We start from the raw sequence: 27,410 nt of genomic DNA on the forward strand, positions 1-27,410 counted from the left end.
TAAATGTAAAATGTAAAAGCAAAATTAGACTTAAAAAATATTCGTTTTTCACATAAAAAAAAGGGGAAAAAAAGGAATATAGAAAATTAATTTTCAATGATATCATAAAATTATTTTTTTCATTAGGTTTCTTCTCTTCCCACTTCCTCTTGGCATGACTTGCCCTTTTTCTCTCTCTATAGCCCAAATGTTTCCCAAATGAGTACAAGAAAGAAGAAGGCAAAGTCAAGAAACCCACAAAGCCAAAGGTCATAAGAAGAGAGATGCAAATACAGAAACGAAAAGTTTATCTCAGATATTAATATTCAACAAAAGACAGAAAACATAAACTAGAGCAAATGCCCCCAAGTAATTTACAAAATAAAAAGAAAAAGAAAAAAAGAAACAAGATAAAACGGGTGTTTTCAATAAAATGAAAAGGTATAATAGTTAAAATATACAGAAGCATTGGAATGGCTGGTTCAGCACTGGACCGCTCTCCCACTAGGCATGTGCTAGTTCAATGGACAGTGTCGGACTGAACCTGACCTGCAACTAATTTATCCGTCTCCATTTCAAACGAGTCAGTCCGGTTTATATATCATTGATCAAAAAAAAAGGTTTTATCGGGCTGCAGCCCCATCAAAATGAGTAATGCCTCATCTCGAAACTCAACGAAAATTGCAATTGGTGTTGGAAAATCTTCAAATCGATCATGTTTGTCTTGAACATTGTGAAAAAAATTAGGATTTATTGAATAAATTATCTAGACCATAGATTTCGCCTTAAAAAAAAAGGTTCAATAATCAGCAATATTTGTATATTTTTTGAGCTTCAAATTTCATAGTTGGTCTTGAAAATTGATTTTAGAGCCATAATGGAGATTTCCGACACCCAAGGTGCTTTTCGGATGAATATTCGTGATGGGGCTTTACTTTATTTTAATAAAGCTTAGGTCTTATGGAAACTTCTTATATTCAAGTTGTGAATTTGACAAATACTGCAAGTTTCCTTTTAATGGTAATCCTTAAGACGTAATACATTTTATTTTTTATTGTCCTTCTCGTGAAAAATCTAAATCTCAATCTAAATACTATGTTCTTTTAGAATGCTACTGTTGTGTTCATGTCGATGGAAGTGAGAGGTGTAAGTCTGATGTGTGTATTTAAGGGTCGGCTCTAGCCAGACCCGGACCCAAACCTAGACCTGAATGTATTTGGTTCCAAAAATTGGACCCATACCTATACCCGTTGGGTCTCGAGTCTATTCCGTCGGGTCCAGGTTTGGTTGGGTCTATTGCTACCCTCACTATGAGCTTCTTTTTTTGTAGCATACAATGGTGAACTACAGATAACTGATTTTTGAGGGATGGGCGATTAGAGAGTGAGAGAGACATTCAAGATCCAAAGAAAGAGCTATGTTTCCAAGAAACTGAGAGGGAGAATTGCAGAGAGGGAGGCTGGTGATGGAGTTTGGCCGTTTGGGGAACCAGGGGAAGATGAAAAGTATTGAAACGATTTTAGATTTGGGGCATTGGCCTTTGGATAAACTAAAAATTTGGGTCCGGGTACCCGCCGGATAAGGTATCGCAAGACCTATACCCAAACCCGTTTATTGGACCCGGACCCTACCTGCAGGTCCAAAACATAGACCCATACCCATGCCCGTATCGGGTATACCCGTCAAGTATGGGTCGGGTCCAGGTCCATTGCCACCCTTATGTGTGTTCATGGGCTACCACAACATTCACATAATCAGTGTTAGAATGCTAATTTCTCAACACGTTTATCTTTCTCTCTTTATCCTTCTTCTTCTTTTTTGTTTTTCTTTATTTATTTATTTATTTATTTATTTTTTTAGTTAGTGGGGAGGCCCTTTGTCCTAGAAATTGAGGCTAAGATGCAGCGTTTCAAATCTGTCCTAGAAATTGAGTTTAAGATGCAGCGTTTCAAATCGTCAAACGCTAACCAATTAAACCTGGGCTCTTTTCCTAACCTTGGATGAAAAGCGAATGCATTCCCCTCAAAAGCTTTAAGAAATTGAAGGAGAAGACCGTCAGATTGCTACCAAAAAAGTCCTAAATAGATTCTCCCAGATGCACCATTGTTGAAAAAATGGATTTGAGTGTCTTGCATGATGAACCAACAACTATTAGAAGTCAATCATCTGAAGAAGATAGAAGCATGACAAACAGTTAAACAATTTATCAAAGAATAAAGCAACCATCACGTGAAGGAAGTCATCACCGACGTCCTTATCTCTAATTAAAGGAAGACAACACCTACCTCCCCACCAGAATTGTTGAAAAAGTGTTGCCGAAAAAATGAAATGGTGAGCCCATGGCATATGGAAAGGGAGTATACTTGGTTATAAGTAGATTGTGGTGAACTGTAATGTGGTGTGATGAAGTGTAGTAGAGGGAGATCGAGTGGGTTAGCGAGTGAGTGGTAGAGAGAGAGAGAGTAGAAAGAGAAAGAGTGGGTGGGTGGGTGAGGTGCTTGAGTGGAGAGAGAAAGCAAAAGAAGTGAGGAAGAGTGATGCCTGTAGGTGAAGAGAGAGAAAGTGGGAAGTGAGAGTTCAGTGTAAAGAGATATGTAAAGAGTGATGAATGATAACGTGAATATAGTAATATTTTTTGTTTCTGTCTTGTATATGGAAGTGTATTTGCAAGAATTCCGGCACGTATTTAAGCCTAGAAAAAACTCTATAATTAGTATCAAAGCGAGTTCGGTCAGGGGCAATCTTAAATGAGCATTGAGACGCTATGAATCTGATTAGTAAGGGATTGAGATTCTGGTGTTGGAATCGACGTGCGATCACACCAATCATGATGACAAACCTCACAAATATAACTGGAGGGCTCAAGAAACTAAATCATCACAACTACGATGACTGGCGTTCGTGTGTAGATACTTGCATGACAAGACCTCTGGGAGGTCAACAACAACAATGAAATTGTTGAACCAACACGAGAGAATGCTGAGGCACTGTGACAATTCAACAGCAACAATGAAATTGTTGAACCAATACGAGAGAATGCTGAGGCACTGTGACAATGACGCATCAAGGTCAGGTAGGCCATGTTCGTATTGAAGACAACATTTCAAAAGGATCTGTTGAACCATATCCGAGGAGCCACCACTCCAAAGGAAGCCTGGGATGCACTGGCAATACTATTTACCAAGACTAATGATGCTCGGTTGCAGTTCTTAGGAAAGGATCTCGGATCCATATCTCAAGGTACGATGTCTATTAGCCAATATTTTTCAAAAGTAAAATCTCTCTGCCACGAGATCTCTAAACTCGATTCGAAATTCTAGATCATCAAACCAAAATGAGACGTATCATGACGAGAGGCTTGAGACCCTAATACAATGGGTTCATGACAGCCATCAGATAATGGCAAACATAGCCGTCTCTTCTGGCGGTAGAAAGTCTGCTGACAAACCAAGAGATCCGAACCAAACAAATGGCCGACATATGTGTAAAAAAAGAAGACGAGGTGCTCTTCGCACGAAAGAAGGCAGGAGGGATTGCCGAGACCAGCCGAAAGAGAGAAGGTTCCCAACATGGGGAGCTAGACAAGACGACACCGCCATAGATCAGCGACCAAGGAGATCCTGATGAGATGTGGAGTGCTACAACTATGGAAAAAAGAGCCACTTTGCTCGTGAGTGTTGGTCCAAGACAAAGATAACAACTGAAAAAAATACGCTGACTGCAGCAAGTCACCAGTTAGTGATTGAAGAAGATTGGGATGTCCAGGCACCTTTTGCAGTACCTGAAGAGACAAAACTGATTAGTTTGGAATTGGCTGACTATTGATCGACCGATGCAGGAAGCTCTACAAGAGAGCTGATGAATCAGTTGAACAAAGACAATTGGAGGAATCCGAGGAACTTGCAGACGATGATGCACAACTAGAGTTGTAGGACGATGATAATGCTTGGGTTGCACAAGCCAGATTTGCACAGGTCGTGAAGACAACCTCAATGGAAGTTCACCAGGAGAGGGAGAAATCCCTCGCTCTTACCACGTTGGAGGTAGATGAAGTCGAGCCTCATGCGGGAGAGGACGTGTATCATGTTTTAGTATTTGAGAAGCTGAAGATCGAAAGTGACGCAATCATGCATGGGCAGCAAATGGTTGGGCAGAGCTCATTTCCAACCGGTCATTCCCGTAGAGTGATGAAACTGTCGGTTCGCAACTTTACCATCATGTCATCTATGTAGTCTTCCATCTCTACATACATCATGTCATGGAAGATGGTTGTCATAGCCATCTGATAGGTTGCCACGGAATTTTTCAATCCGATCCGCTTGGTAACACAAACATTACATTTTATTTTTATGGACTGCATGCAACGTCCAAAATGGAGACGTTGATTGAGTAACCGATGAAGTCGCAGGAAACCTTGTCCATGATGGCTTTGTAAATGGTGTTGTGCAGAAAAAATTGTCACCCATGTTGTCGGGTGATGGGACCTCTGCATGGAGGAAAGAAAAGTCAGTGTTCAAGGGGAGAATGGGAAAGAAAAGTCGGTGTTCAGGGGGAGAATTGAAGGAAGTCGGTGTTGAAAAAGGAAGACAACACCTACCTCCCCACTGAAACTGTTGAAAAAGTGTTGCTGAAAATACTGAAATGGTGAACCCATGGCACATGGAAAGGGAGTATACTTGGTAATGGTGAAGTGTAATGTCGTGTGATGAAATGTAGTAGAGGGAGATCGAGTGGGTGAGAGAGTGTGGTAGAGAGAGAGTGTAGAAAGAGAAAGAGTGAGTGAGTTAGTGGAGAGAGAAAGAGAGAAGTGAGGAAGAGTGGTGCGTGTAGTTGAAGAGAGAGAAAGTATGAGGTAAGAGTGTAGTGTGTAAAGTGTTTAATGTACACATATTCTACGTGATGAGTGATTATATAATCATAGTGAGTGAATCTTTTTTATTTCTCTCTGGTGTATAGAAATGTATTTGCAAGAATTCTGGCACGTATTTAAGCCTAGAACAACTGCATTGAGTTGTTCAGACAAAGAAAAGTTTTTTCTCTCTGACATATGGTTCCAGTTCAACTTGTAGTTGGGCAGAAGTGAGAACTAGCTCCCAATGACTCATTACCAGGGGGGCTCGAAGTCTAGCCGCCGATAGCTGTTCACTATGTATGGTATGCAGCCGAGCCTCTCGATGTGGTTCTATATATAGCGGGTCTCTCTCTACATCGAGTTCAGAAAATGTTGACCTTTAATAACGCACATGAAGCAACCTATGAATGACAATTCAAGCATGGAAAATGTACACCAAAAAGTAGAAGCTCATGCTAGAGAACGTGATACATCCCTTCAAAAGGGATCAAATCAAGAATGCAGTACTTCATGGTCTATAGATGTTGGGAACTAAAATCAAATCAAAAGATTAGCTCACACTCAGCATCCAATTATGTAATGAATGGTTAAAACATGAAGGTTTCCAGATTCCCAAGCTCCTTGGTTACCAAAAATGGGAAGCTTCTATCACCAAGGAATCAAGATACATTATTAATCAAAGGTTCCTATTTTCTAAGGCTCTAGTATCCAGGATTCCTATTTTCCAGGACTCTCGAGTTGCATTTGAGAGCCCTGGAGGATGTCAAAACATCCCAAAAGTGGATTTGGTACTTTTGGTCTAATATTATCAATCACACTGTCGAGGTCCAAAACTTATAATATAAGAACAATGCAGAGAGCATCGGGAATGAGGACGCATTTGATTTCTCAATTCTTCCTCCCAATTTCTCATGGTTCCAAATTTTGGAATCAAAAGAAATGTTGCAATTTCGGTCACTTTTTGAACTGATAAATCAATTAAGCATTTGAAGCCTACAAGTGCAGTTTATTAGCACTTAGCGAGCCATCAATCTCGAAATATTCAAACAAAGCAAAGCTCATGAAAGATTGGAGGAAGTCTAGCAGTCTTCCCCCCTTTGTTCTTTAATCGTAGTTTCATAAAGTCATTACTGGCCAGTAAGAAGTTATGAGACATTCATATGTTGACAATTGGATTTTGAGGGTACAGGGTCTGTGTAGGCTTGTCACACACACTGCACTCTCTCTGCTGGGTAGCAACATCAAAAAGTTGAAGATAAGAGGACGATTCATCAAGGAAGGCAATGCAACAAAGAATTCTCATACTTGATTGAAACTCATGTTCTTCAATCAAACTATTAAGTTCTAAATCTGTATCCAAAGAACAATAGAGAGAGAATAGGGCAGGATGAAAAACCTTCATGGAAAGCACCTGATCTCTTACTTATTCTCCTACTTCCTCATGATTCCAAAATTTTGAAAGCAGAAGAAATGTTGCACTTGCAGTTCATAAAAATAAAGTATTGGAAAATCGAAAATCAAGTACGTGATTTGAGAGGAAATGAAACCAACCACTTGGTCATATAATGTTCTGGTGGGTCTCATATATTCTGTCCCCAAAACTTTTCATATCGATTAGGTTGTGTGTTAGTCTAGGATTACCACAATTCAATCAGAACTTAAAACTAGTGGCTTCTTCCTTATACAAGCATTCTGATTGATCCCATCCAAGTAAGGACACAAAGTCCCGAGAGAGAGAGAGAGAGAGAGAGATCCATATGATTTCAGCCAAAAACAACTCGAGTACTGGTGTGTAGACTCGACTCCATATGATTTCAGCCAAAAACGACTTGATCCATATGATTCCACAAGGGATTTAACTAGTTTTCTCCTTTTCTTCTGCAGTTCGGCAACAAGATTCGAACTTGGAATATAATGTGAGTAGCAGCAAACATCGTTAATACGTTAACCAAACCAATCGTCTTTAATACCTAAACGAATCAAGCTCATTTATGCTGGAATTTGCAAACACTGCCATAGCGGCAACGCCCTTGTGCAAAGTGCCAACATACCCCGTGTTGAGCATTCGGATGATTTTTATGATGGTGCATTATGACACTCTGGTTTCGCTCATGTGCTAATTGTTGATGGTGAGGATGATGATGATGGTGAGGATAGTTAGGCATCACACCACACTTGTTTCTATCATCCGCAAAATGTTGCCACTGATGATGACCATGATGATGTTGATGGTTAGGTGACATAACATGGCCATTCAGGGTTGACAATGGCTTTCTATAATCTAAGGGCAAGTGATTTGGATTAAGGGGAGAATAATTGTGTTTTATTGGGGATTTGATTGGGAATTTAACTGGTTCCTGAGAACTGACTATGATATTGGGTTGGGAGATGGCTGGATTTTGGGGTGGTCTGGAATAAAATAAATTGTTGGGCTGTGAATTAAGTGAAAAGTTTGGCAAATGGGTAACTGAATTTTGGGGTTGGCAGTCTTGAGGATTAGAATTAATGGAAGTTTTCTGATTGGGGTCACCTGTTCCTTGCACGATCATTTTCTTCAACCTGAAAATTCCGAAAGAAAGAAAAAATTGCCGATCATCTATATAATTGTTTCCTTTTTTGAATGTTAAAGAAATAAAATAAGATTAGGATGTCATACATCGACAGACAAATAGAGAAAATAATCAAATGATGAAAAATCTACTGTTCCAGCTAAATTTAAAAGAATTAAAGAGTTTCTTAAGTCTACAAGAAAATTCGCTTTGCAAAACAATTATAACAAGATCTGTGTTGTTTTGGTGTTCCAAAAAAATTTCCTTTTTGATCTATCCTATTCTTCAAAGAGGTAGTAGCATATGTAGGTTTGTTGTATGGACAAATCAAATGGTGATAGAGATATTAAGTTTTAGTCTTCGTTTTCACACATCTATCTCTCCCTATCTTCTCTATTTTTCAAAATAAAATTTTATAATGAAAAATATGTATATTAACCCCTAACTGTAAAATGGAAATTAATTAAGTACTCTCTATCTCTCTCTCTTTCTCTCTCTAAATTTAAAAGAATTAAAGAGTTTCTTAAGTCTACAAGAAAATTCGCTTTGCAAAACAATTATAACAAGATCTGTGTTGTTTTGGTGTTCCAAAAAAATTTCCTTTTTGATCTATCCTATTCTTCAAAGAGGTAGTAGCATATGTAGGTTTGTTGTATGGACAAATCAAATGGTGATAGAGATATTAAGTTTTAGTCTTCGTTTTCACACATCTATCTCTCCCTATCTTCTCTATTTTTCAAAATAAAATTTTATAATGAAAAATATGTATATTAACCCCTAACTGTAAAATGGAAATTAATTAAGTACTCTCTATCTCTCTCTCTTTCTCTCTCTACCATAGGCCCCATACTTTAAAGGGATCATCTATAAAGAGACCATTTATCTTTTGTACATGGACGTCACAAGCATTAGATGTCAAATTGGATGGCTTAGAAGGTGAGTCACGAAGTCCGAGAATTAAATGCCCTTACCTAGTGCTTCCTGCCAAGTTCTTTCTCTCTTGCTTCTGTTGGATCCTTGCCTCTCTTGAGCTCCTAGCGACATTGCCCCTTGAGTGCTTCTCATCCAAAGCCTTCTTCCTCTCATTCTCATCAGCCCATCTCTGACAAAATATTTTGAGATTAGAAGAATCTAAAACTGGCATAATACATGAACAAAGCATATTACTAATACCATCAACCATCACTGTGGTAATTTAGTATTTTTAAGGAATGAACAAAGCATATCACTAATACAATCATCAACCATCACTGTGGTAATTTAGTGTTTTTAAGGATTTGAATAAAGATTTCTAAGTTTATTTTTTTATTTTTTTATAATAAGATTTCAAAGATTTTTACTCTTGTTTATATGACAATAGACTGTTATTGCTTTGAACAAAACGTTGACAACAACAACCTATGAGTAAGGGCAGCTCTTATAAAAAATGGTGAGCAACCAATTACAGAAAAAAATAGGAGACCGCCTACTACCTGTCTTTTTGTCTGGAGTCTATAGAGGTTGCGGCCCTTGATGAGAAGAGGGTGAAGGGGAGGCCATGGTTTCACTCCTTTGCTCCATAGGACCTCAACCTTAGTACATAGATAACAAAAATGAAACCATTAAAAACAATCACATTTCTACAGTTCTGCTTTTGATTGCCATTAGAGAACTTGATCCCATTTAACAAGGAAATTAGTTAGTGATGAGGGCTCCGTACTGTAAATGTATGTTGTTGTTTGGCCATCCCATAGCTTTCTTTCACAATGCGACCTGCTACAAGCCTTGTTCCGCATGAGGGAGCTGTAGCACTCCTTGAAGCTATGCTAAACCTGAGGAAATTCATTAAACAAGAATGAAATATAAACAATAGATTTATAATGTCAACAATAGCCACAAATAACAAGCAATCAATAAACTGAATAGCATACATCTCATAGACGTTCTGCTCAAACAGAACCACGTCCCCGGTGCATGCATCACCTAGAAATAGATAACCAAAATTGTTACAGTTGTAGAGGAATACATGCTAAAGAAATAATCTGAATCAACTTAATATTTGTTCAAAGAAAATAAATGATAGAAATTTGATTATGTAGGACAACATGCTAAATAAAGAAACTGAATCAACTTAATGTTATATAGAATACTCTAAGAATAAGGTAGTACTACCCAACTCTTTCTTATTATTAACTATCGAACGTTGAAGTTCACGAACGATCAGGTAGGACCATACTTCACCTTAACTGTCACAAAGTTCTAGCTATTTTCCATTTCGTTTTTTAATGTTAACTTAGGACCTGGTGAGAATGGAACTCTAATTCAAACCCAAAATTATTGGATCATTTTCTTCATTGAGGATTGACTTCAAAATCATTCCTATTAGAGTTATAATAAGAAGATCTACCACTGATCTAAAGGAAAAATTCATTGGAAATAATGTTCCAATGGTCTTAGACTAGAATTTATAATAGTTAAGGAGATCCTGCATCCTACCTGAACATCAATCATGATATTCTGCCTGAAGAAGTTGATAAGCGCAAAAGATATAGATCAAACAGTTCCTAAATTTAGGAGCAACATTACCCAAATTTAGTGTTATTTGGCTCAAATGTCCAACATATAAAAAATACATGGGCACAAAAGTCAACAATCAATGCGCACACACACGTGTGTGTGTGTGTGTGTGTGTGTGTGTGAGAGAGAGAGAGAGAGAGAGAGAGAGAGAGATTCAGTGTTTTAAAACAGGGGCATGACTCAGTTGTTTTAGTTAATTTATATTTTCAGAATTATGGAAATAATTCGATCTTTCTTTTTCTTATCTTTTTCCAGCAATATATTGCAGACAATCTGAAAATGAATATGTACCTCTACAGTCTATTTCGAAACTAGAAACTGGGTACTTCTTCTCCCCGTTGCCATCCAAAATCCTGAAAAAAAAAACAGATTCATATTGTCACAAAAGTCAGATAGAATGTGGGTTTTGTTTACGATTCATGGAAAGATAGTAAAATTCCAGGAAATGAGCTAAATGTAAAGGTGAAATATGGACAAAACCTATAAAATTTTGATCAAATTAGGACAATATTTTATACAATTTCAGCAGTTAATATGAATCTGGCCGAAATTGGCAGAATTCCAGCAGAAATTTGCCAGACTTTTTCTATTTATGGAACTGGAAAACTAAACCTAATTTTATTAAATCGATGCAGCTGTCAAACTGTGTGCTGTATATGCATTTTGGAAAATCGGTGAAATTTCATTCAACTGGACACATGATTGCTGAAAAAATAAGCCAGGATTTTGTGGGATATAGTCCATAGTAGGCTAAATTCCAGCTGAAAACAAATGAAATAACATCTGAATTCCATTTAATTTTAAACCCATTCCCACTTTCAGATCAGTCTCCAAACACTCGGCAGTTGATACTGGACTCGGCACCTGCTGAGGCGGGTTTAGTGTTCAAATTTGAACATATAGAAAAGGAAAAAGTTTATTTGAGACCTTAAATTGTAAAATTAAGGTGCAACTAAAAACTTCATCGGAAAAGGCAAATCTGATGTTGGGAAACCATCTAATTGATCATCTCGACTTAGAGATATATGGATATTAAAATAACGCATCTTACAACACATGCCCAAGACTCACAACTAAATAGAAAGAAGAAGAACAACCAAAATTAAGTGGAAGAAAAACATTCTTTTAATAAAAAACATGGGGTACACAAAGGTATTACAATCTTGACACGCAAGATTAACCTTAATACATATAACCCAGGGGTACACAAAGGCATTACAATCTTGACACCTAAGATTAACCTTAATACATGTGACCCGGTTTTCTCACCACACACCTATCTTTAAATAGGGGTTTTTACAACCATATTTCCTACAATTTCCCACTTGCAACAATAACTACTAACCACCTAGTAGTTTTGCAACTGCTACTGCACAAACTTACAAGTGCAACCTTACTACATCACTCATGATAAAATAACATAAAAACTAATATACTTTTTAGAATGGACTTGCCTAGATGGTTAGTAGTTATTGTGGACTTGCCTAGGTGGTTAGTAGTTATTGTGGACTTCCCCACTTGCAACAATAACTACTAACCATTAATTTTCCATTAATTTGCATGCACGATCATCTCCATCATTTCCCAAAATTGACAATCCAACCATTTAGCAAGCCACCAAAGAGATTCTCAAATTCTACCTAGTAGGGCTGCATAGCCCACCCTTGAATAGACGTAACATTGGGAATATACTCTCTCTTTAACCCATGAATGATAAGTTACTTCATTCGTGTCTCCGAATAGGTTCTTCCTGTGAAAAGAAAGTATATATTGTCTATCACGTTAATATGGAAGGTGTATATTATAATCTGTATATTTGGGAAAGGTAGATACAATATCTTATATTGATGGTTAGCCTGGGTATAGTTTAGGTATTTGCGATTTAGTTTCTATTATTGTCATCTGTAATTTGTCTATAAAAGATAAGTTTATATATTCATATGATTAATGGACATAGAGTCTCTTCAGAGAAACCTGAGACTCTTCACATGGTATCAGAGCCAGATTCATCTTAGCTGTGTCCATTCCTCGTCCCTGAAGCATTGTTATCGATTTTCAATACGAGTATGTTGCTCACCCAGTTTGTGCAACTTATGTCAAGTCGTGTTTCGACTCTTTGCTGAGTCGTGTTTCAACTCTTTGATTTGTCCTCTCTGGCGAGTCGTGTTTCGACTCTCTTATCTGTCTATTTTCTCAGTCGTGTTCGGCTCTCTGATTTGTCTTTATGTGGAGCCGTGTTTCAACTCTCTGATTTGTTTGATATATTTCGAGAGTTCCTGAAGCCATTTGTTCCTCAAGGCTTATTGATAAAGCAATCTGAGTATGGACATGAAGATCCAAATGCTCATTTTCACGACTTGGTGTTCAAACTCCAACTGCTCTCTTTCATAGCATCTTGAGTTTGAGGGGGAGCGTGAAAGGAAAATATATATTGTATATCTAGTTAATATAGAAGGTATGTATTGTAATCAATATATATGGGAAGGGTTAGTAGAGTATTTGTACTTTATGGTTAGTCTGGGTATAGTTTAGGTATTTGCGATTTAGTTTCTATTATTGTCATATGTAATTTGTCTATAAAAGTCAAGTCTGTATATTCATATGATTAATGGACACTGAGTCTCTTCAGAGAAACCTGAGACTCTTCACACTTCTAGACCAACGAGAGATCTCTTAAACAAAGATTTTAGATCTTTAAGAAGAATTGGGAAATAAAAAGACCGCCTTGAGTTGAGTTTCCAACTCAACATTACAACCATTCAACCTTCCACCCGAATCCATCTTGAAAAAGACAATTGATCTTCTTCACCAAAGGAGTCAAGACAACATCACCACCACCCTTGTGGCTCTAATACCATGTAGAGAAAGATGGATGCCACAATACCGGAACAATCCACTTCTCAATTAGTGTAACAATGTCACACTAGCCCAAGACTTACAGCCAAATAGAAAGAAGAAGAAGAACCAAAATTAAGTAGAAGAAAAACATTCATTCAAGAAAAAACATGGGGTACACAAAGGCATTACACTCTTGACACCCAAGATTAACCTTAATACATGTGACCCAGGGGTACCCAGAGGTATTACAATCTTGACACCCAAGATTAACCTTAATACATGTGACCCAGTTTTCTCACCACACACCAATCTTTAAATAGAAGTTTTTACAACTATATTTCCTACAATAACTAACCACTTGCAACAATAACTACTAACCACCTAGTAGTTTTACAACTTCCTACTATACAAACTTACAAGTGCAACCTTACTACATCACTCATGATAAATAACATAAAAACTAATATACTTTCTAGAAAATACACTTTAACAATTTTAACATGCTAACATGAAATAATCAACCAGAGACTCAGATTCCTCAAAAAATCCCCCCAAATTTCAGCTGAATTCAAGCAAAATTCTATTTGACTTTGGTCAGAAATTTAAACTCTGAACTTTTTAGACATAGTATAAATAATTATCCTCACTCTGAACTTTCCAGTGAAAACCAATAAGCATCTGTTAAACACATCACTCAGAAATCAACCAAATTCTTAAGTTTCAAGGTCTGCAATTGACCAAAGAAAATTGTATCCTGAGACTGTATAAAATGTAGATACACAGTAGCTGAAACTAATATACATACTCAAGATGTTCCTTTATACGATCAAGGAGAATATCCTTCTTGCCCGTTAATCGAAGGCCGTATTTCCTTAAGTAGATCTTGCAGTGATCTACCTTAAGTGTCTCTAATAGCCCACCTGCAAAAATTCAAGAACACATATCAAACACTATAAGTCATAAATAAATCAAAATCATATAAACAGTAATAATATAATCAGAAAGAAAAATTAAGATATTTTCCAAGCTTTTCTGAACCATAAAAGAAGATATTTCTCACAATTTCAATAAATAAATCAAAATCATATAAACAGTAATAATATAATCAGAAAGAAAAATTAAGATATTTTCCAAGCTTTTCTGAACCATAAAAGAAGATATTTCTTACAATTTCAATCATACAAATCCAAAATTTTAGTTTTTTGAAAGAACTGAGAGAGAGAGAGAGAGAGAGAGAGAGAGAGAGAGAGAGAGAGAGAGACTTAGTTTAATAACCTTTGATGATCTTCTCAATTTGTTCAAAGCATTTCTCATCTTTCTCATTCAGAGCCGGGATGTCCATGCCCTGGACTTCCGACTCATCCCCACTAGAATCATTACTTGCACATTTCTTAACCCTGAAAACCAGAAACCCTGAATAATGAACTACTTTTTAAAAAAAGAATCAGAAATGAGAAAACTCATGATCTTAATAATCCTAGATCAAGAATATTGGAGATTAGAAGCAAAATAACCCACGAAAAATGAAATTGGCTTCTCAAAATACTGAAATCATTAGAAAAAAAAATAGAGAAAACTGGTAAAATAAGGAAAACCCATAAAAGAAAATCCCTGAATCACCAAAAAAAGAATTTGTGCTGTTTATTCTCACCAAAAAAATTAATTCGGAGCTCCGCAACTACAAAAATTCATTCCAAATGTCTCATATTTCTAAATGTAATTCTTTCATATTGATTAAATTCTTAAAACCTTCAGATTCTCTGTCCCTTTGTCCTTCATGTTGATGGGATTGGGCCGTTTAGGTCAAAACCAGCTCTGTTTTGGGGCTGATTTCAACCTGAAGACCAAATCAGAGCAGGTGATGGCCGATTCATATGCAGACCGGCAAGATAAGAGATCAACTCGAAATAGTTAAACATCATTAAATACTTTTATAAACGAAAATAAAGAAACCCCAGCGAAAGAGAGAGAGAGGGGTCCATCTACCGAGATTTCCTCATTGAAAGCTTAGATAAACTCGACTGAGCTTCCTCTGCAATATCGAAAGTAGGATCGTCGGAGGAATCATCCAAAACTTCTCCTTCTTCCTCCTCTTCTTCATTTCTTTCTTCTACCCATTTTTCTTCTGCATCATCTCCCATTGTAGAAACCATTTTTTTATGAAATTTTGAATGAATTTTCCTTCGTAGATTAATGGGTCTTTTCTTGCTTAAATGAAATTATGAAATGGTTCTGAAAGCTCCATTGTTCACCGAAGGTTTTATAGTGAATTTGAATTTGAAGAAGGAATTTGACAAAATTATCCCAATACTTTTATTTAAATGACAAAGTCTTTCACTGTTCGCTAGAGAGAAATCCGCAGCGAGAAGCGACTGTTATGGAAGGGTAAAAGTGGAACTATGCTTTTCTTTGGGATATTTAGTTATAAAGAAGTCGGTAGTTTTCGTCATTTTTCTTAAAGAGAATTAAGAGGGAGAGGTTACCGTTGCGCGTGTCTGGTAACGGCTACTGTTTTCCGAATATTGAATCTTCCGATCAGGAAAACCAGCGAGTTTCTAGTCTTTTTGGGTGAAGACTCGTTGATGAGCGGTCCAGATTTCAGAGAACGCAGTTATGATCGAGCCTTCCGATTGAACCAAAATTCAGGCCATCGGGTCTTTCTATGCTTACCCTACAACATAAAACTTATATGGTTCCCCTTATCCAACCGTCAATTCTGAATGGAGGGTTAAGATTGCCCCAGTCACAATATCACATATCTACACCATTTTATTTTTAATTTTTTTCTACAAACTATTTTAACACAAAAATTTGTACATCCAATCCTCTATTAAACTCATACTAACAAAAAATATAAAAAAAATATTTTTAATAAAATAAAATGACCAAAATACTTTGAAAGTTTCAAGGGATATTTTGGTCATCTTATTTTATCAAAAAATTAATTTTAATATTTTTTATATGTGCCCCCCAATGAAAAGATAGTACGTACTAAATTTTATATTCATAAAATTTGTATTAAAAAAACTAAAAGTAAAATACTTTGAGAAGTTGGATATAAGATCAAACGGTGAGTGGCTATCTTGATCAAAATTAGACGGCTGGACGATAGGGGAAGCATAAATTTTTTATGCTATAGGGTAAATATAGAAACCTTTATAAAATAACACTTTAAAAAGCAAAAAAGGCTAAGGAGTGTAGGGTTTTGATGGGTTAGCGGTTCATTAATTTAGATGCTTGAACCTAGAGATTGATTTTGGATCTAAAATTTAGCAAGTTGATAATCTCGATTATCACGATCATGAATTTGAAACAAATTGTAAACATAAAAAATAATCTATTTTGAATGTTTTTGGATGATTATTTTTAACGAAAATTTTCTCCATATTCCCAATTTTTAGAATTTATTTCTAAAGAGATCCAAACTTTCAAAATCTTTTTATCTTTTGTATCTTCAACCCCTTATAACCAAATAACCTTATTTGACCATATACTATTGATCCAAACAAATCATAAAATGATACATTTTTCTCATTTATCTTAATGTCATTCTTTCTATAACTTCTTGTTGTCTCTCTCAAGATAGAAAATAACATCTCTCTCAAAATTGAGCAAAATGTCTCTCTTCTCTCTCTCTCAAAAACAAAAAAAACCCCACAAAGCTCTCAAGCCTTGTGGCCTCTCTCAAAAACCCCAAATCTCAACGGTTTCTCTCTCTATCCTCTCTCTCACTCTAAAAAAAACCCATATATCTCTCAAGCCCTTATTAGGGGATCTTTCTACCTCAAAATCCCAAACTCTCTATGTTTATCTCTCTCTCTCTAAAAAATCCTCTGAGCATCATTAGCTCAACTTCTTGGGGGATCTTTCTACCCCCTCTTGCCATCTCTACAAGTAAAAGAGCCAATGACCCACCATCAAGAGCAGGTAAAGAAGCAAATTTATTACTATAAGATTAAGATTAAGAATGACTTGAAATTGATAGAAGCCATCTGTGTTTGAGATTGCAACTCTGCTCCTACAACAATAATGGCTATAGGCCCTGAAACCTTGCTCGCATAATGTGAAAATTTGAAAAAATTATGTTTCAAATTATTCAACACATTCATAGAAATACCCTAAAACTCCTTGCTAGCATAGACCGTAACCGCAGTGAGATTCATGGGTTTCAGCTTCGAAACTCTAAAATTAGCTGACAATTGAACCCCAATCCTTTTGATTCCATCTGAGTTAAAATCTAGGGTGACCCCAATTTCCAAAATCTCATCTTTTCTATCTACCTTTATCGCGACGCTCCTACCAGGGCTTTTGTTTTTCATATCAACAACTTCAAAAACAGAGAAAGTGGATTTGGACAAAGAATTACCATTTACATTGAGAATTATATCTCAAGAGCATAATCCTTCAACAAATTCTGATATAACTAGTACCTTATCGATAATTGGTATATTTTTTAACAAATTCTCATCACCAACTGGGATATTACTCTCGGGATCATTGTCTCGAAAACCCACAAAACCACCTAAAGGAAAGGCCCTGATAGAGAACCCCACATTCTTGGAATTGAATTTCCCTAACCCACAGCAAATATACTCACATGGATTCCTTGCAGATATGCAGCCAAGAAATGGCCACTGTCATGGACTATGATAATGGCTGCCAAAACTGCAATTGCTTCAAGAACAAGTTGGGGTTCCTCTAAGCTTCCAAGAGAGAGGCATGCAATGGCGGAAGGCCTCAAATCTCTGTTGCACAACAAGAAGGAATGGGATTTGTGAAGAGGAATTTGGGCTTTTGAGGCCATTCTGGAACTGATTTTGTAGAAGAAAGCTTCACGAATGAGAAGCCAAAACTTGGCTTTGAGAAAGAGGAGAGAGAGACACATTATGCTCTCTCTTAAGAGAGACAGAGAGAAGTTAATAGAGAAAGAGGGACCCAAGGTTTGAGTCTTTGAGAGAAAAATGTGTCATTTTTTTATTTGTTTGGATCAATAATATGTGGGTAATTGGGGTTATTTGAGTACAGAAGGTTAGAAGATATAAAAGATTGGAACCCTATACAATAATGAAGGTTCTAAACCTTAGGTCTTTTGATAAATGGGTTCCAAAAATAAAGGGTATGGAGAAATTTTTCCTATTTTTAATTTATTATAGATAACTACATTGTTTGTGCTGCTACAAACTCGTGAATACCCTTAAAGTCATTTTCAAACCAATTTTGTTTGAAAGTAGATACAAAATTGTAGCACATATGTTTCCACAAGCCTCATATCACTCTATTAAGTAGGTTTGATAAATATAGTTATTTATGTCTCAATGAAGAACACATCAAACTGCTAAACGTAACCTCTCTTCAATAAAAAAAATTTATTCCTCTCTTCCTATAGATATTTCTCTCTTAAATTTTTTTATTAAAAACTAGACTCAAAATAGAAGTCTAGAAAGTTGGTGTGGGCCTTCAAACATTTTGTTAAGAATTAAAATAAAATCATGACTTCCGAGAATTAAAACAATTTTCGTTGCATAAAACAGCACTTGCGCACCCTTCAATAAAATGATCATATCTTTCAAACTATAAATAGTTTCTTCATTAATTTTTATTTGAAAGTATACTCAATTTGATGAGTTACAATCCAATTTTAGCTAAAAATAAAATCAAATGATTGGTGAAAAAATTCATAGAACTCAATGGATAGTTCCTAGGTTTTGTAGGGTCGAAATTTATACCCTTCATTAATGAGTCCATAACTCTCAATTCCCCCAGGATCTTCCACTAAAATTTTGAAAGTAGATCCTACTCTAAAAAACACATAATATCATTGAAGTGTGCAATTTAAAAATAACTATTATCTTCTTCATGTCACTGCTCCATAATATCACAGAATACACATTCTGCAGAGTGCTTTTTTTTGTGTTTGAATATTCCAATAATTATTAATCAAATGTGTATTACTTGACCACAAAGGTCATTAGCTTTCTTATATCTCATTCTTAAGCTAGATCTAGACTCAAATAAAGAGAAAAGATCACTAATGGTAACAAGTATCAACAGCTCTACTACAAATGAAAGAAGGACACGTGTAATCTAGCCGGAGTATATAATATTTTTTTCCTTTAATTTTCAATTATTAATTTTTTTCTTCATAGTCTAGATTACTTGCAAGTAGTCTTTTTACAATATAATAACTTCAAATAAAATAAAAATAAATAAAATACAGTAGGATCTCAAGAATTTGAAGTCATTCAAATCCTTTCTATCAATAACAAAGAAAATAGAACATATATAATAAATAAATATGGAAAAAACAAAACAAGGTGCTAAAGATTATCTCAACCGAGCTTAGTACACCTCACGCCGAGTCTCCTCCTTTCGATGGTACTCGGGATCTTTGATCGATTTCTTAATTCCTCCTTATAGCAAAACCCAAACAATGCACATGGATCCCAATCTAGAAACACCCACCTAAATCCTCAATTCTTAGACCTAATTCAAGCCCTTTGGCTTGATCATTATGAGAGATTAAATCAAGAAAGGTGGAAGAAAACACTAGCTAGAGATGATTCATTTGCTGCCCATAAAATCATAAAACCAAAACCTAGCATGATTTTGGACCCATGAGAGAGATTTAAGCTTAACCTAACTTAGCTTGGGCATGCCCCCTTTAGGATAGTTTGAGAGAGAGAGAGAGAGGCAGACTACCCCTTAGGTTTCTTGGAGAGAGAGAGAGAGAGTAACCTATGTGAGGCATGCTTTTTAGAGAGGCTAGAGAGAGAATAACCTATGTGAGGCATGCTCCTTAGAGAGGCTAGAGAGAGAGAATATATTTTAGAGAGAAAAGAGAGAGTAAGTAAGAAGTGTAGAGACAAGGGAAGAGAATGATTCCTCTTATAGATTTTTTATGCATTAGGGTTTGTCGTAAAATCGTATGAGCAAATCTTGACCGTCAATCAAATGAGGCTTTTAGTGTGAGAGATGTGAGCCACCCATTCCCTAAATCCATCATCAAGATGTTAAGTAATGTACTAGAACCTTATCATCCCCTTCTTAAACATATTCCAATCAAATAAGTTAAATAAAGAAAATATTTTCTTACTTTCTCTAATGGTAATATTCATTCCTTATTTTTCAATTAAACCTTCTTGATTCTCAAGATTTTCTAAAACCACATATTTCATATTGCAAGTAGGTTTTTCTCCACAAAAGGAAAGTCAACTAACACGAGATGCATCTCACAATTTTTAGCAAGAAAAGACATTCCCATATGGGTGGGCCTTGCTACCCTTTGGTGGCCACTCATGGGCCCCGCCCAATTATCCTATGTGATTTAAATGAGCCTCCAATAGTTATGCAGGGTCTCACATATTTTAGAAACAATAAAAATTTAAATTTTTAGATTTTTCAAACCTCTTAGTTTATTTAAAACTTTATAAATAATTTTCTCTTGATTTATAAATTCAAATGATAAAATTAAAATATCAGAAGATTTATAAAAATTCAAATACACATTCTAAAAATTAAAAAGCATAAAATTAATTAAATTAAATTAATTTTGATGGGAATTAGATCCGAATAGGTCTAGGATTGCGTAGGAGCACTCCACCGTCAACTGTGGACCACGATCCACACTAGTTTTCTCAAACTAACCCAGCAATTCTCATGACCCACAGTCTACTGCAGAAGCTCATGATTGGACCGCCAAAGTCAATCAATGTACTAAGGGATGTAATCACTGTCTGTGGATTTCAGGTTTTCCCTTAGAGACAAACCATGATCCGTCAAACCATGATGCAACCATGACTCTATGGTACATAGAGATAATCTCTCGCACATGTTCATGCTTCACCCTCAATGATGAATGACTATCTATTTATGTACATACTGTGTGATGATATAACGATCAGGTTTTAGTCCGGTCTCTATAGACTATTCATCACACACAAGGGTCACACAGTCCCTCGACTCTCATTCGAGCATACTTCGACCTCATCAAGGGCTAACCCATTAGACCCTTCTCGATTTCATATCTATAGGGATTTTTCCAACTCGGCTAGCCTAGCACGTCGAGCTTCGTCCGAGTATCTGCAAATTGCATTTGCCTAGTATTATCCACAAGAAAACCACACTAGCAATGAGTTTATGTTTCACTACATACAATGCTCATACAAGCTCTCATAAGGCCTTTAAAGGCCACATAAACCTAGCAAATTTCTAGTTGTTAAGGCCGTGGATGTAGCCCTACGGGGTGAACCATGTAAATCGTGTGTTGTTATGATGCCTATTTTTTATGTGAGCTTTATATGTTGCACTCCATTTATAGTTATATTCATCTGCTTCTCATTTAATCAATCATATACACGATCTTGAATGCGATCCCGATATTTAGGATTTTCGTTTCCAAAAGCTAGGGGTTTCCGAGAACCCTACAGTTTGTAGGTACTTTTAGTTTCTAATCATCATACTGTTTTCCAAACAAAGTGATAAATGCTGGAAGTTACACGAGGAGCTTTTCCCATGTATAGATGACATATCGTTTTCCAAACAACTTGATAAATGCCGGAAGTTACACGAGGAGGTTTTCCAATGTATAGATGATGGAGATGAACATTCCTTTCTGCTTAACACTATATTTGGTAAACCCAAATTTCTGTTTGCTTTTGTTAGATAATTGTTCTCTATTAGGTGGCTAATTGACCACGATACATGTACACGGTCAAAATATATTGAAAAATATCAAGTTTTTAAAACTCGTTGAACTGTGTCGAAATCGTCGCCTAATTTTGATTGATAAATAGCGGAGCTTTCGCTATGTAGTTTTTACGAGCTTTCGTTATTTAGTTCTTACAAAATATCGAGAACCGGCCTAGACCTTCCGGTTCTGTGACGGAATCGCTAGAGCTTTCGCTATTTAGTTCTTACAAAATATCGAGAACTGGCCTAGACCTTCCGGTTCTGTGACGGAATCGCTAGTTCTGTCAAAAAATCTGTAACGGAATCGCTAGTTCTATCAAAAAATTGGCCCCTACTATTCGATTATAAGGAAATTTGGTTGTAGAACTGGATCCCACGTTTTTGTCAAGTTAAAAAGGACCAAACTTTGGGGTTGGCATCACTGCTCTTTGAGTGATGATAGCATGACTAATGTTATTTAGAGAGGCAGTGCGGGCCTCAAATCTTTGATGTGGGATAAATGGTCCTTCTCCTTCTCTCTATAACCCATTTCTTTTGGGTAAATATCTTTCATATGGAACAAATTGGCCTTCTCCTTCTCCCTACGACTCATTTTTTTTTGGAGTAAATATATTTTGGAGCGAATAAACTTAAGTGAATTACACAAGTTTATGAGATATTTAAAATAATAATAATAATAATAACAATATCTCGTGGAGTATCTTTAGTTAGATTCACCCACTTCAAAATCCATTTTCAAGTTGATTTTTCTATTATTCTTTATTGCAAGCATAAAGTTATTTATTTATTTTTTTAATTTCATTGAAACATGACTACAAATTCATGTTTCCAAATTCTATATTTTTGTTGATGATAATTATTATACCTTAGATCGTTTTATTTGCCAACATATATTTTTGCTTGCTAAATCTCATGTTGTGGGCATTTTAGAGAGATATTTGAAGATGAGAGCAAAGAAGAATATGGTTGAAATACCTGGTAATGGCGTGCTTCCTTGTCTTTGCCAAAAATGAAAAAGTTTTGTTGCTATTTGGGGAAGATTTTTTTTTTTTTTTTTTTGTAATTGCAGCTATATGGCAACACTTTGGAAATGATTTAATTAATTGAGAGTTGATTTTTAATTTTTTTTTATGTGGATGGGGTACTTTTCCTTGATAATAAATGCAAAACATTTCCTAGTTTGTCAACTGGTAACTAAGGGATGAGCTGATCATTTTACTCCCAAAAAAAACATTGAGAGGTGTGGGCTTCCAGCCCCATGGAGAGGTAAGATGAGGTTGAGAATCTCGATCACCATTTTGGACCGGAGCATTGTATTCAAATTTGTTGCCTGAAAATTTTTATTTTAGTTTTATATATAAAACTTAGATCTAAATGATTTGGAGGATTTGTTTGGCTCATTGGGGCTCATTCATAAAAAATATAAAAAAAAATAATTCGATTAAAGTAAAATACCAAAATACCTTTCAAAGTTTCATGGGCATTTTGGGCATTTTAGTTTTTTGAGATATATGTTAACTTGTAGTCGTCTTTAGCTATTAAACGACAAACCAGGTGGCTTGAAATCTAATGGAGGGTGATGGTGACCTTGCTACCAATAATATGGGTATGTGATGCTCTGGTTGGACCTGAATACTATTCGGGTAGAGGACCGGGTCCAACCGAACCTAATCCGTACCCGACACGTTGCCACCCCTACCTTTGACTCAAATCACATGCATTCAACATATGAAACTTTGGAATAATCTTGTATTGTGATAAATATTCATTTTATTTCCTTTTCTATAAGGGAAAGGTTTCTATGCTTCTCATACAACATAGAAGTTCTATCCTCCGCCTACCATCCAGCCATCCAATTTTGATCTAGAGAGTCACCCACCGTTTGATCTTAGATCCGACATTTCAAAGTATTTTAGTTTTAGTTTTTTTTATACAAATTGTATTAATATGAAATTTGGTACGTGCTATCTGCTCATTGGGGTACACCTATAAAAAATATTAAAAATAATTTTTCGATAAAATATAATTACCAAAATAGCGCTTGAATCTTTCAAGGGTATTTTAGTCATTCTATTTTATTGAAAATATTTTTTTATATATATTTTTCGGTACTACGAGTTTAATAGAGGAATGGACATCCAAAATTTAGTGTCAAAATAGTTTATAAAAAAAAAAAAATAGCGTAGAGACGTGACATTGTGATTGGGGCAATCTTAGCCCTCCATTCAGAATGGACAGTTGGATAAAAGGGAGGATAGAACTTCTATACTATAGGGAAAGCATAGAAAGCTTGCCCTTTTTATAATACAAAATCCTTTTAAGCATTTCTCAACGCATAACTTCTAGCTATTTGAGATTTGGTTAGCAAACTATGAGGCTTGGTGAGTACAAGTCGTGCATTGTTGGAGAAAGTATATTGTGGCATTGGAGTAGACTTAAGAGGTATACAAATCAGAATTATTTTTATCAATATATTAGCTTATATATCACTACTCTAAAAAAAACTTAAGGAACCTTAATATTGTTCAAGCACTATAAAAAGATATTGATCCCATGCTAAATCTCTACACCATATCTCTTACACTTAAAATCTCTCTCTTCTCTCTCCCATAGAAAAAGGAAGGGGCACACCCCATTTATTGAGTTTTCTCTCTCATCTCATGGCTTCTCTATTTTGATCTATCATCTCTCTTTGGGGTTTAGACAATATCATTGTGGTAGAAAAGGGAAGCATCTCTCTCAAACTGGGTTGTTAAGGGGATTCACCTAAGGGTTTGAGATTTGTGATTAAGCGGTTCATATTCCATTGGTGTGGCTTGTTCAAAACTTGCTTTTCCAGTTGAGATTGAAGGTTAGCTATTAGATCTTACGACATTGAAAAGTGGTCACTCGGTGTGGGGTGTAAAATGCACATTTGAGGTAATATCCGGCACCCTGTTTTGTTTCTTGTTTATTTATTTATTATGTCTTTTATTCCCAAGCATAGGTTGTGTCTTTTCTTTATTATTGAAAGAAGGTTTTTGAATGACTTCAAGTTCTTGATATCTTATTGTATTTTTTTATTATTATTTTTTTCAAGTTAATATGTTGTAAATGGACTGCTTGTGAGTGATCTAGGCCGTAAAAAGAAGAAAAAAAATTTAAAAAAAAAATTTAATTATATACTCCTGCTAAATCACGCGAGTCCTTGTTTCATATACAAGGAAAGAGGTTTTTATGCTTAGAAAAAAAAAGAAAAATGCTATGATAGATTTTTTTTACTTTTTTTATGTGTTGATTTTTATCATGTAAATGATGAAATAAATACTAGCTTGAAGAAAAAATTGGAATAAGCGACAATTTTTTATTTTTGTTTTTATACTTTCTTTTTCTTATCAGGTAAATATCAAAGTCAAATAGTTGAACTCTGGTGCTTGAACTTTCTTCCCTTCTCCCTGACAGTTTTTTTAGTTTTTCTGGTTGATATTTTTTTTAATTGAAAAATTACTAAAATCCCCCAGGTTGGGTTAAAAAATCTCTCTTACCCATTACCCCTAAAAGACTTTTTTTTTTTTGGTTCCGTCATCCCTTAAGGTACCTTTCAGTTTTATTTATGGAAAAAGTTTATAGGTTGCAACTTTATAATGTAGAGCTACGGATGCATCTCAAAAATCCATCGGAAAATATAGTTTTAATGTTGAAAAACCTTTTGATTGATCATCTCGACATAGAGATGTATGACCAAGAAAAATACAAAGATTTTAAGTCACAGAAATAGTGCATTTGACAATATATTATCTACACCGTCCATTTTCAAGATTTTCATATGTTTATAGATCTAGTTGATTTTAACCATTTTTTAAATTTAAAATTTTATAATTAAATATAAAAATAGATTTGGAGATAATCTTAAAAACATTTTACATCAAAATTATATACCATGATAAAATTTGAAGACGTACCTTACCTTTACAGCTACGGATACATCCGTATGCAAACTGCACCCTTTATTTATTATGAAAATACCCTTAGAAAGTTAAAATAAACATTCATATGTTTTCTCTTTGCACTTTTCTCTCACTCTTACCGTACCTTCCATTCATATTCATCTGTCTTTCTCTCCTTTAAAAACACAAATAGGTTTTTGGTTTCTCTTTCTAAATCGCTTTCTCTAAAAATATGAATAGGTTTATTGGTTACTCTTAACAACTCTCTCTCTCTCTTTCTTTCAACGCATGAATCGATTTGTTGGTTTCTCTCTAAAAATATAGGTTATTGTTTTCTCTCCCTTTTTTTTTCTATTTTTCTTTTTAAATAGGTCCCAAACCCATTATGTCTTTAGAAAGAGAAACAAACCAATCTATTCATATTTTTAGAGAGATATATGAATGTGAATAGAATGTAGGTTTAGAGAGAGAAAAAATGAGAAAAAGAGAGAAATAAGGACATTTTTTTATAAATAAACTTGAAAAACATATGGGGATTATAGAGAAAAAAAAATGTCGATGTAATGAGTGAGAGAAACTTTTCAACATGGGCATTATGAGGAGAACTACAACCCGGGGCTTTAACAATTTCCCTTTTCTATTTCTTTGGGTTTTGATTTGATGTTTAGGACACCATAGCAAACGTGATTAATGAATTCCAATTACTCGTGTCTTTATTATTTATGTTTTTTTTTTTTTTTTTCTCTTTTGATGTTTATGGACACAATGTTAAAGGTGATTGATGAAGATTCCACAATATCACTCCTTAGTTTTTAATTTCATATTGATCTAATATTTGTCAAAAAAAGGTAAGGCTAAAATTTTCTAAATGACCAAATAATCCTTTTTTTTTAGTAGTTCACGTAAAAGGCTATATCGATTGCAACTATCCAGTACTGACCGAACGGTTGAGAGAGCTTATGTATTTGAATTTTATCTTTTTAACATGCGACGGAATGGGCTGAAATTTAGGGCTTCCATTCTTCCGGTCGTAACTCTAGAAATCAATGTTGTCGTATTCATTTTTGTAGTTTTTTTCGGTTTGGTGAGATGTTGTCAGATTCGCTTCGTAGTCTTCTTCGGTTTCGGTTTGGTGAGATGTTGTCAAATTTGCTTCGTAGTTTTTTTCGGTTTCGGTTTAGTGAGATGTTGTCAGATTCGCTTCGTAGTCTTCTTTGGTATGGTGAGAAAAATGAAGTAATTCGGTGCTTCGGAAGATTCAGGGGAAGACTTCAGGATTTTTTTAAATTTTATGTAGATAAATTATATAATTATACATAAAATATATACAAATAATAGAAAAAAAAAAACCTTTTATATAGAAATTTCTTTGCTGACCGAAACAGAACCAAAGAAGACCCAAATCATATCCGAAGCGGCCCGAATTTGGCCGAAACAACTTGAATTTGACCGAACCGGCAACACCCGACTTCGCTTCTCTTCGATTTATGGCCAAAATCCGAAGTCTTCGGCTGAAACGAAGTGATACGATCCTTAATACATCCAAACAAATAGGGCTTGAAGTATTTTATCTTCAACAGTTTACGGGTACGGGTTGGGTCCAAACGAACCCGAACCCAAATAATATTCGGGTCCAAATTTTGGTCCCAAATCCGACCCGCCAGACCGACCCGCCAGGTCCAAATGTTGAACCCATACCCAGACCTATGTTGGGTATACCCAGCGGGTCCCGGGCCGGATCCGGGTCCAGTGCCACCCTTAGTCAAAGGAATACAAAAGGTGTGACGTGTTTATATGCCATATACCTTCCAAGCGTAAACTACATGCACTACATTTTGCAAACCCAACCAAATACAAGCATATTCCAAAGTTTCATATGTTGAAGGCATGTGATTTCAAAAGCATACAACACGTGTGACTTGTTGATTTGCCATATACCTTCAAAGCGTAAAACTACAGGCACTGTATTTTTCGAACCCAACCAAAATCTTAAATATATGTTTTTACTGAAATTTCGGCTTT

The 27,410-nt window shown here is 35.5% G+C and overlaps 1 protein-coding gene across 9 annotated transcripts; it reads right to left on the minus strand.

Annotated features, from left to right (window-relative positions):
- Window positions 1–6,360: 6,360 nt before the first annotated feature.
- Window positions 6,361–17,666, minus strand: LOC18433729 (zinc finger CCCH domain-containing protein 62). Of its 9 annotated transcripts, none has more exons than XR_016046133.1 (10): window positions 17,372–17,507; window positions 14,050–14,171; window positions 13,580–13,694; window positions 10,228–10,289; window positions 9,856–9,923; window positions 9,291–9,342; window positions 9,080–9,191; window positions 8,853–8,951; window positions 8,352–8,482; window positions 6,361–7,390 (listed from the first exon to the last, which is right to left on the minus strand). XR_016046133.1 is itself a non-coding variant. In XM_020666812.2 (10 exons), exons 3-10 carry the CDS (start codon window positions 14,114–14,116, stop codon window positions 6,817–6,819), a joined length of 1,212 nt encoding a protein of 403 aa, XP_020522471.1. In that variant the 5' UTR covers window positions 14,117–14,171; window positions 15,258–15,445; window positions 17,372–17,485; the 3' UTR covers window positions 6,361–6,816. The 9 variants fall into 9 exon arrangements, 7 of the variants coding, with proteins under 7 accessions (XP_020522471.1, XP_088710280.1, XP_011623117.1 ...); XR_016046132.1 differs by lacking the exon at window positions 17,372–17,507 and adding an exon at window positions 14,761–15,034; XM_020666812.2 differs by lacking the exon at window positions 9,856–9,923 and adding an exon at window positions 15,258–15,445 and having other exon boundaries at window positions 17,372–17,485.
- Window positions 17,667–27,410: the final 9,744 nt, after the last annotated feature.

The sequence above is a fragment of the Amborella trichopoda genome, chromosome 12 (assembly GCF_054954075.1).
Source record: "Amborella trichopoda isolate Santa Cruz 75 chromosome 12, AtrichopodaSantaCruz75HAP2 v2.0, whole genome shotgun sequence".
In the NCBI taxonomy this organism is placed as follows: domain Eukaryota; kingdom Viridiplantae; phylum Streptophyta; class Magnoliopsida; order Amborellales; family Amborellaceae; genus Amborella; species Amborella trichopoda.

Coding starts and splice junctions, on each gene's coding strand:
- LOC18433729 (XM_020666811.2), bottom strand. CDS start 14,927: ATGGTTTCTACAATGGGAGATGATGCAGAAGAAAAATGGGTAGAAGAA. Junction 8,952..9,079: donor AACAACAACATACATTTACA/GTACGGAGCCCT, acceptor CTATGTACTAAG/GTTGAGGTCCTATGGAGCAA. Junction 7,391..8,351: donor AACTTGGCAGGAAGCACTAG/GTAAGGGCATTT, acceptor CGGAATTTTCAG/GTTGAAGAAAATGATCGTGC.